The sequence below is a fragment of the Calliphora vicina genome, chromosome 4 (genome assembly GCF_958450345.1).
Source record: "Calliphora vicina chromosome 4, idCalVici1.1, whole genome shotgun sequence".
In the NCBI taxonomy this organism is placed as follows: domain Eukaryota; kingdom Metazoa; phylum Arthropoda; class Insecta; order Diptera; family Calliphoridae; genus Calliphora; species Calliphora vicina.
Genome location: NC_088783.1, coordinates 62,191,650 through 62,202,136, shown reverse-complemented (window position 1 = coordinate 62,202,136; position 10,487 = coordinate 62,191,650). Strand labels below are relative to the sequence as shown.

Below are 10,487 nucleotides of genomic sequence, written 5' to 3'. Positions count from 1 at the left end.
TTTTCTATAATTTATTTTTATGGCCGATACTAAATTCTATACATAACCGATACATATGAAAATATAATGTTTTTTAATTGTTTTAAACGATTTTTGAATACCGACAGTAAATCAAAAAAAAATTATTTGTAATATTAAAAATTTTAATACAATTGAAGGTATCATAAGTTTTTGATACCTTTGCAGTACTTATTGATGTACTCACTTTTTTGTATCTGGGATTCATTAACCCATTCAGATCATTAACCATCTTCGCATATTAACGATTTTCTGAAAATAATTTGTAAGGCATCTATTTATTTAGCTTTATAATGACACCATTAACAAACATTCAACATTCCCAGGACAATTGGATTTTCGTTCCGGAACGACCAGTCCCACATCTACAAAATTATATATCCAAAGTTTAGAGGTCCATAAGTCGGGAAGTATGTGCCGCCAGAAATTTTTTTTCTTCAACACAGAACAAGTTCTAGTAGTTGTATGATTATGGAATTTATACATCCAGCTAAATATATTTCGACAATTCCATAGATTATTATTAAATTTTATATATTACCCCGTAACCGATTTATAACCATCATTCAATATGGCAACACTCATATTTTGGCAGCTCAGCAGCGAAAACAACAAAAACAATCTGAATAAAGAGAAACTTCAGCAAAATGTCAAATAGTGAAAATTTTTTCCTGGTGTTGAGTTGCTAGAAAATTAGTGTCCGAAAAAATTCAAATAACTATTGAAAAAATTAAATTTGTTAAAGAAAAATTGAATAAAAACATTAAATAATCTTAGCTACATGTAATTACATGAAAAATTTACAAAAAAAAATATGAATTTATAACAGTTTTGAGTGTTTTTAAAATGGGTCAATGACAGCACCATTAAGGCAATTAACAACCAGGAAATGAATTAAACTTTTAAATTAAATACAAACATACAAAAAACCAGACTAGATATATTAAAAAAAGTGTTTTTCAAAAAATTTCAATAATATGTAAAAAGTTTATGAAATAAATTTGCCATTTTTTATAATTTATAAAAGCAAAAATATAAAACCAGAAAAATTAAGAGAGTCACTATGTAATTAGAGCACAGTTAGAAAAATCTATAAATCAAAAGTAGAGCAAAAAGAAAAGTGGAGAAAAGTCAATCAAAGAATATAACGATCAAAACAAAAAAGGAAAAAATAAAAAAAATGTAAATAATAACAAAGTTTAACAAATTGTTTACACAAAAAAATGTAATTATTTAAAAATTATTATATAACAATGAAATGCCAGTTTAATACAACATGTAATAAATATTTTTGATGAACCAAGTGGAGAAATTTTAAGAGGTAATAGTAATAATACATGAATAGAAAACATGGTGGTTTGCAAAAAAATGTGTATTAAAAATCATATGGAGCATATGGATACTGAAAGAGAATAAAAAATAGCGGAGGGCGGTAGAGGCAATTGTAAACACCGGCAACAAGTGGTGGCGAATGTGCTGGTAACAACATAGAATTGAATAAAATCAATGAATAGAAGGAGTTTTACACAATGATGACAAATATAATAAACAAATTACATACAACGTACTCTTTTTTTTTAAATAATTTATATATTTCTTAATATTTACCATACAATTGTACTTATTTACAAAATTCTTAATTTATTCATTAGTCTCTTTATTTTGAAGCAATTTTCTCAAGTATCCGGTTGCAAATCCAATTGAAAACCTAATTTTATGCAAAAACTTGAAATATTCCAACATTTTATTAAATAACATTGATATTGAAAATAAAATATGGTTACATTATTAAAATATTAAATTTTACACAGAAAACCTATCACATCTTGCAACTACTACAACAACACACAACAAAAATAACAACCTACTATTTGGAGGCAGAGCAACAACAATAGCAATGGACATTAGCAGCGGCAGCATAAACAATAACAACAACCACAATAACTATGTGAACAACGATAATGATGACGAAGATGATGATGAGAGTAATCAAACATTTTATGAAGCTGCCGGTGAACCGGAACTAGTATTGACATTTGAAAAATCATTGAAAACAACAAATGACGTCACATCAAATTTGCCACCGCCACCATTCTCTCTGTATGATATTAATAATGCAGATACAATTACCAATGTGCAGAAACACCAACTGCATTTGGATCAGAATTTTCTTAGTGTTCAAATGGATAAAAGTGCTGCTGCCGCTGCTGCTGCTGTTGACGGCATCGATGATTTGGATGAAGAATGTGAGGGTGCAGTTGGCATAGTTTCGACTATAAAGGAAGCCCTTAAGGATGAAAACGAAAAGGATCTGAACCTTTTGTATACAACACAAGACAATTTTATTCAAGTCGAGGAGGAGCCGCCGGTGGTGATGAGGAGAAAGCGAGATAAATGTAAGTTGAGCATTAAAAGCTGTAATATATTATATACGAGGGTAGTTTGAAATTGCATTAAAATATAATAAACCTATTTTATTTTTTTTAAAAGTTTAGGTTTTGATAATGTGTTGAATCGATTGACAATTCGTTGCGCAATTATATGTTTAATATTCACAGTATTTTCATAAAAACCAGAATTTTTACCACAAACCAATTTTTTTTAAAATTTTCACATAAAAACCGATTCTTTAACCACAAACTAAATTTTTCCCGGGAATATTTTTTTCGGTAATCTTTAATATAAAGTATTATTTCCGCATAGATAAAAGAGATTCGTTGTGATTTGTTGCCAATCCAGAAAAAATATAACTTTAACCACAAAATAGTTTTTTCACTTAAAAAATTTTTGTAACAAAAATTGTCAACAATTTTTAAGAGAAAAGAAAAATTTTTTTTTAAAAAAATATTTTGGCGAAAATAAATTCCGAGTTAAAAAATATTTTTTCCGATTATACCCCACTGACTGTCCGCATTTCTATGGCATTATATACGACATTGGAAAGTTCTTTGAAATGATAAAAAATAAGTAAACAATTTAGGTATTCCTCAGATAAAACCGATAAACAATTTGTTCTTATTTGTTTTAAATATCATATTTTTTACATCTTTATAAAAAATAACTGTAATTATTTCAAAACCTAAATAAATTAGAAAAAATAAATGAAATCCTGTGATCATTAACAAATGTCTCGAAATCTAACCAAGTTAGAAATAAAATAAATCTTATGATCATTTAAAAAAATCAAATTCAATTATTATCAAAAATTGCCACTAAAACTACAAATTCTAATTTTATCATATCTTTTTGCTCAATTTTAGCTCTCAAAGACTTCAACCACATCAATAAAACAAGTTACACCAGTACTGAAGAGGATCCAGCCCAAAAACAAAGACAACAAACTCTTCTCTCTACAAAATCCTGTGAAACACCAGCGTCTACCACCACGCTCTCACCCACAAATTCATACAATGGAAGTATTGGCAGTGATGGTGGCGGAAGTGTGGGTGGTGGAGCTCGTCGCAAATCATGGACACTGTCGCCACAAAGTGGTACCACAACACCCTTAGGTGGTGCCAAAAAGAAAGAAAAGCGTTCTAGCGTCAAGTCACCGGCTTCCTCTACGCCAACAGCGTCAACAGCAACTGATTCCTTTAACTTATGGATAGCACGGGAATGTTACGAAACAGTACCGGCCGAAACGGTATTCGAAGTAGACGACAATAGTCAGAGTTTAGTGAGGCCAGCTAGTTTTACCATAGATGAAGAGGCCGATGAAGAAGCGGCAGCAGTGGAAAGTTTATTGGGTGCTGCAGCTGCTTTACATGCTTCGGCTAGTGCCAATAAAGAGGCACAGATACACAGAAGACAAAAACATTTGAGACAGCCACAGCATCGCCCCCTGGAAAGATCCTGGCCGCCCAGGGCTTTGGGTAGAGATTTTCGTTTACAAGGCGAAGTATTTAAATTTGACATTTTGGATACGGATGATTCTTTGGAAGCTGGCTATGGTTCATCAAATGGCTTTGGCAGTAATTCGAATAGCTGTAACAATTCTCCCTTGTTTCAATTAACCAGCGGCAATTCATCTTCAAATTCCAGTCCTCAATATGAGTTGAATAATGCCTCACCTTCTTCGCCGGCCATGAAATTTAAACCTTTAATTAAAAAGAAAATCGGGCCGGATAGTTATATTAACACTATAACCACAAAAAAAGTGCCAGCTACGGAAACGTATGAATTCCCAGCATTCCCTACTAAAGAGACGACTTCCATGAATCAGTTTCCACAAACTCCGCCAAATACTTCTTCCTCAGTTTCGTTGAGGCAACACAGGCCTTTAACTAGAACCTTATCGAATGGCAAGGCGGGTTACGAAGAGCGTCAATCACAGTCGCCCAGTCGTCTAATGTTGTCACCTAAGCGGCATCGTAGCCCACCATCCGGTTGCTCTACACGTAGTGCTTCACCTTTGGATTTTCAATTATCACCAGAAGCGCAGGTGTTGAACAATTCGCAACAGGTGTGCTCTAGCTCTACATCAAATGCTATAGCACCAGCCGCACCTTTACTACACAATCGGCCACAACAGCGTTTACTTAAACGTGTTGGAGGTGTGGGCGCTGGCGCTGCTGCAGCAAATCTAATATGCCCCCCAACACCAACCCACCATGCACGACGCCATGCACGCATGCAGGCTGCAGCTGCTAACATGGCCATTAACAGTAACCTAGATGATACTTATATTGGCACTAGTCCAAGGGGTAATGGTGGTGGAGCTGAGGCTATGGGTGGTGCTGTTCATACTAGTCATTTAGATTATAATTATTTATCTTCACGAACACCACCTTCCTCGCCGGCCTTCCATGGTTCCAGCATGCGTGCCGAGGAACGTGTACGTACTGCTGATATTGTGCACTTGCCAGGAAACTCCGCCGCTGTGCCCTCCAATATAGATGTAGATGTTGAAAATGACGATGAGGATGATACTGCTACTGATGATATGGGTGTTGTGCACTTAACAAGCACTCGATTGCCGTCTATACCCGAAAGAGGAGCGGCTGGTGGTCTTTTACGCACCAGCGCTATTTTTTCAGCCGAAGCAGATCCTGCAAATGTACAAGTTTCCGCTGAGCCCTTGCCGCCAGCCTGGGAGGCCAGAATGGATAGTCATGGGCGTATTTTTTATATTGATCATACTACCCGAACTACTTCTTGGCAAAGACCAGGCTCTAATGGTTCTTCTTCTCTCAATGGTCCAGGGGGCAGAGAACAACATCATCGCCAACAACTAGACCGCAGATATCAATCTATTCGTCGTACTATAACCAATGAAAATCGTTCCAATGCTATTGCTGCCGCTGCTAATAATACCGCTACCACTACCGTAAATGACCCGTCAACTCAACAGACCTCGCAATCTTTAACACTCCACCACCACAACAATAACCAATCTACTGCACAGTCCGCTTTTAACTTTCAACATGTCAATCTCTCGGTACACCCAGCTGTTCTAATGTTATGCCGTCCGGATTTTTACTCCATGCTTCATACCAACGAAGATGCATTAGCAATTTATAATCGTAATGCTGCCTTAAAACATATGGTTATACGTATACGACGTGATCCCTCATGTTTTCAACGCTATCAATACAACAAAGATTTAGTTGCGCTGGTCAACTCGTTTGCCCAACTCAATCGTGATTTACCCTCGTGTTGGGAGACCAAACTCGATCAGTCGGGTAAACAATTTTTCATAGATCACAATAATCGCCAGACATCGTTTATGGATCCACGCTTGCCCATAGAGTGTCCACGCATTATACGACATCATCATCAACAGCAACAATATGATTCAATTGATGGTAATTGTATGTCATCGGGTAATCCTCCCTTACCACCACCACGTCCTATATCGACCACATCGACCTCATCCTCAGCAGCCTCGACAAATCGTCACAGTCAATTTATGCAAAATGATAATATGCCACATTATACAACATCATCATCAGCAACGTCGTCATCGTCAGCATACAATAACGGTCCTAGTTCTTCAAGTGTTTTAGCTAATAACGGTTATAATGATGTTCCTGTTGCCTACAATGAAAAGGTGAGTGTGGATTAAAATAATATGTTTTCATTAACTAGTCATTCCTTTAAACGCTAACAAATTTAATACTTTTCAATTTACACACAAAGCTAACCAAATTGGGAGGTTGTTGTGTAATTCGATTCGAAAAGATTATCTTTCGAATTTGTGTGCTTTAAACATGGAAATTCGAATATGTCCGACTAAACTCGTTAGCCATAGATGAGCGAATGGAAGGAAATTCAAGCGCAATTTCTAAAATTTTTTCTTTTAGTTTCTGATTCTTTAGAGAACCTTCCTTCTCTAAATATGTTATTTAAATCGAGGCCGAATTGTGAACTCCAGAGCAAAAAACAAAGAGTAGTAGTTTCTAAAATGGTTTATTAGAAAGTGATGCTTTCAAAATTTTAATTAGTGAAACGTTTTAGAGTACAAGCCACAAAAATTGTATTTAGATCTGACCAAAATTATGGCCAACAGAGCAAATCTCAAAGATGAGAATCTGTCAAAATTGCTTATTGAAAATGATGCTTCAATTATTTTTATTAGTCGAATTAAATTTGTGCTCTTTGGATTACCAATACTTAAGAGTATCCTATCGTAAATTTGTGTTTTAATCAGACCAATTCTGTAGGCATTTTGGAATGAAAACCAAAGATAGAATATGTCCACTAATTATTGCCCATCTTTTTATATTATTCAGGGAATGACTATCGAATTCAGCAGAACTGTTATTTTTATTTAAACAAAATTAATTTTTTTTAAAAAAGTTTTTTCCAAATTTTTTTTTTTAATTTTTTTTTCATTTTTTTTTTAAATTTTGTTTGGAAAAAGAATTTAAGACAAAAAAAAATTTTTTAAAAAAAAAAAATTCGGTTTAAAAAATATTTGTCCCGATTTTGACCCATTGTGGGTTCAACTTACTATATACTTATAGCCTTATATACATCGTTGCAATGGACTTTGAAATATCTATCATTAGATAACCATATTGTCTATAATAATGACTTAGTTCCAGATATAGATCAAAAATAGGGCAAAAATCGAGGTTGTCCTTGCCTTTTTCTTATCTCTCAGCCATTTATGGGCCGATTTTGTCGATTTTAAATAGCAAACGTGCCAGAAGAATTCCCGATATATTGATATATGAATCATGCATGGAAGTTATTTGGGGGCTACGGAAAGTTGATTTCAACATACAGACGGACATACAGACATGGCTATAACGACTTCGCTGTCTATAGAATATACATATGTATATACTTTGTGTAGTCGCAAATGAAAAATGTGGAAATTACAAACGGAATGACAAACTTATATGTATATGTATACCCTTGCCACTCATGGCGAAGGGTATAAAAATTAGTAAATAATTCGACTCAAAAATTAATATCATACGATTTAGTTCGCCTTTAATACGATACTAATATTATTCTTTAATATTGTTATAATTTCCAGGTTATTGCATTTTTAAGACAACCCAATATTATAGAGATTTTACGTGAACGTCAAGGTCAAAATAATGTTTCCCGATCTTTAAGAGAAAAAATTAATATTTTACGTGTTGAAGGGGTGCCAGCTTTGGAAAGATTGGCGCACGATTTACAATTAACAATGTTATTAAGGTAAGTGTAAACAAAATATATATTTTTACTAGCACTTAAGGTCATTTAATTGGCTTAGTGCAGAAATATTATAAGTCACAATATGATTTTTATTAAATCAAGATGTAAACTGAATTGAAATGAAGATGTCTTCAACTTTTATTTTTTAAATTTAATATGACCCAAATATTGTATGTAGCTTCCATATTCCTAGTCGAAGTCTACGATATTTTCAAACAAAATATGTTATTGAAATAGTTATTCATACTTGTCTACACAGATTAAACGGTGTAGGGACTAAGCGTGCGAAAAATTCTACACTAACAAAACGAATTAGTTTAACATTGTTGTATTAAATGTTAATTAATTATGACAAACACTACACCTATTTTATGTTAAAAAAAAGTAAAACCATAATAAAATAGTAATAATGTGACACACGAGGTTCATATGAATGAATTAGCTTCATATCAATAATTTATTTAAATGGTGCTAATTAGAACACAATATATTATCAATAGCTTAGTGGGAGTGCCTCGAAGATGTTTTTCTAATAGGACAGTCAGCACAGGTAGAAAAAAAACTATTGTATTTGTTTGGTTTATTAAAAAAAAATTTAGCAAAAAGAATTTTATTCAAAACAAATAGTTAAAAGCAGTTCATTCATATTGTATTTTATTGCTACTGAAAAATATTTAACAATTTTTCTTTATTTTTGCTATAGCAAGACAATTGAGCTTAATGTTCTCACACATTTCATATATAAAATCCATTTCCGGCTAGTTTCATATCGATGGTCATATGTTGACATCTGGTTTATTGTCATTATCTCAACATGTTTTTTGTTTACTTTACATATTTATTGTAAAAAAAAATATAGTTAATACGGCTTTAATGTGCTACACAGTTTCTAACTCCCCTATGGCTTCGCACATCCTACAATAGTTCGGAGTGCCGTTGTTCCACCTAAAAAAATCTAATTAAAAATATGTATTTCATTGTCTACACAACTTGGTTCTTGTGGACCAAGGCTTTAAATCGTTGAACAAGTTTTATTTTTTTTATGAAATATTGAAAATAAGGACTTCAGGAAGTTATTTACAAAATTTTAACCTTGAGGAGGACCTGCAAGGAACCGAAAGGGACCAGCAAGGATCCGAAAGGGACCTGTAAGGATCCGAAAGGGACCTGTAAGGATCAGAAAGGGACCTGGTACCGCTGGGTCAGCATTTCCTATTACAAGTCTATTTTATGGTATTTTACGAAAAAGTATTTTTTGTCATTACAACATAAATAAACACCACAATGAGAACATGAAATAATTCCCGTTATTCTGGGTAAGAGAGTTTGCCAATAGGCAAAAAATATCTTGACCAATAAGCGTTTAATCAAGAAAAGGAGCTCGATCTGTGATCACTCATAATTCTGGCCATAAATCGATTTTTTTATATAAACTCACAATATCTAAAATCGGTAATAACTTGGCCAAAAGGCGTTTAATCAAGAAAAGAAGCTCGATCTGGGATCACTCATATTTCTGACCAAAAGCGTTTAATCAAGAAAAGATGATCGATCTCATATTTCTGAACAAAAATCGATTTTTTTATATAAAAACTCGAAATATCTAAATTCTCTAATAACTTGGCAAATAATCGTTTAATCAAGAAAAGATGCTCGATCTGTGATCACTCATATTTCTGAACAAAAAACTTTTTTTATATAAAATCTCGAAATATCTAAATTCGCTAATAACTTGGCCAATAAGCGTTTAATCAAGAAAAGGAGCTCGATCTGTGATCGCTCATATTTCTGAACAAAAATCGATTTTTTTTATATAAAAACTCAAAATATCTAAATTCGCTAATAACTTGGCCAATAAGCGTTTAATCAAGAAAAGGAGCTCGATCAATCGATTAACCGTTAATCGGTTAACCGATTAATTTTGGACGGTTAACTGTTCGAATAATTTGAAATTGCCGATTTTCAAATAACAAATAAACCGATTAATTTATATCGATTAACCGAAATTCCTTTTTTTTGCACTTTAAACATTTTTTTTGTATTTATTTTTTTATTTCAATTCAAATTAAAATTAGATATTTTTTGAATATCCAATAAACATGATTAGTGAGTATGTATAACAACTGACATATTTAATTTACATGTATTTGAAACTTTGTTTGGATTTACATGTATAGACGAAACTTTTTTTTTGAAATGAGTCTTTTATAATAACTGAACGAAACTATGAAAAATCTAAAACAATGCAAAAAGGAATATTCTTTATCATGATTTTGATTTCTCTAACATATACAATCAGCGAGAGAGTTTTTTTCCAAGAAAAGTTTTATTAAATCTAAAGAAAAAATGTTTTAAATTATATTCTTTTAATAAAATATTATTTCAGAAGATCTCACTAAAGCCCTAAAAACCTCACACATTGCTCATTTGCTGCAACGACGTCATAACTCAAAAAAAGACGTTTCGAGAAAAACGTCTTAGAATATTTTATGACATTTTACTACATATTTCTTAAATAAATGTTCAACAAATCATGCGATTTCAGAAATATAAATAGTAGATGTTAATATCTTTATAATCTGTATTTAACCCAAACTTATAAAATATACGAGAAAACATGAATTTTAATTTTGATGTTTATAACAAAAAAACACTCTCACACAAAAAATAATTGACTTTTTTGAAAACTGATAAAACTTTAAGAAAGATTGTAGAACAGCTCATATTTTGTATTACTCAGTTCAAAAAAACACGGATTTTGAGTTATGACGTTGTTGCAGCAAATATACGATATGTTTACAAAAATGATCTCAAAC

At 32.6% G+C, this 10,487-nt stretch overlaps 1 protein-coding gene across 1 annotated transcript; it reads left to right on the top strand.

Annotated features, from left to right (window-relative positions):
* Positions 1 to 1,915: 1,915 nt before the first annotated feature.
* Positions 1,916 to 10,070, top strand: LOC135958456 (uncharacterized). The gene is made up of 4 exons (XM_065509362.1): positions 1,916 to 2,414; positions 3,279 to 6,067; positions 7,505 to 7,671; positions 10,058 to 10,070. Exons 1-4 carry the CDS (start codon positions 1,916 to 1,918, stop codon positions 10,068 to 10,070), a joined length of 3,468 nt encoding a protein of 1,155 aa, XP_065365434.1.
* Positions 10,071 to 10,487: the final 417 nt, after the last annotated feature.

Coding starts and splice junctions, on each gene's coding strand:
- LOC135958456 (XM_065509362.1), top strand. CDS start 1,916: ATGGACATTAGCAGCGGCAGCATAAACAATAACAACAACCACAATAAC. Junction 2,415..3,278: donor GAGGAGAAAGCGAGATAAAT/GTAAGTTGAGCA, acceptor GCTCAATTTTAG/CTCTCAAAGACTTCAACCAC. Junction 6,068..7,504: donor CTGTTGCCTACAATGAAAAG/GTGAGTGTGGAT, acceptor TATAATTTCCAG/GTTATTGCATTTTTAAGACA.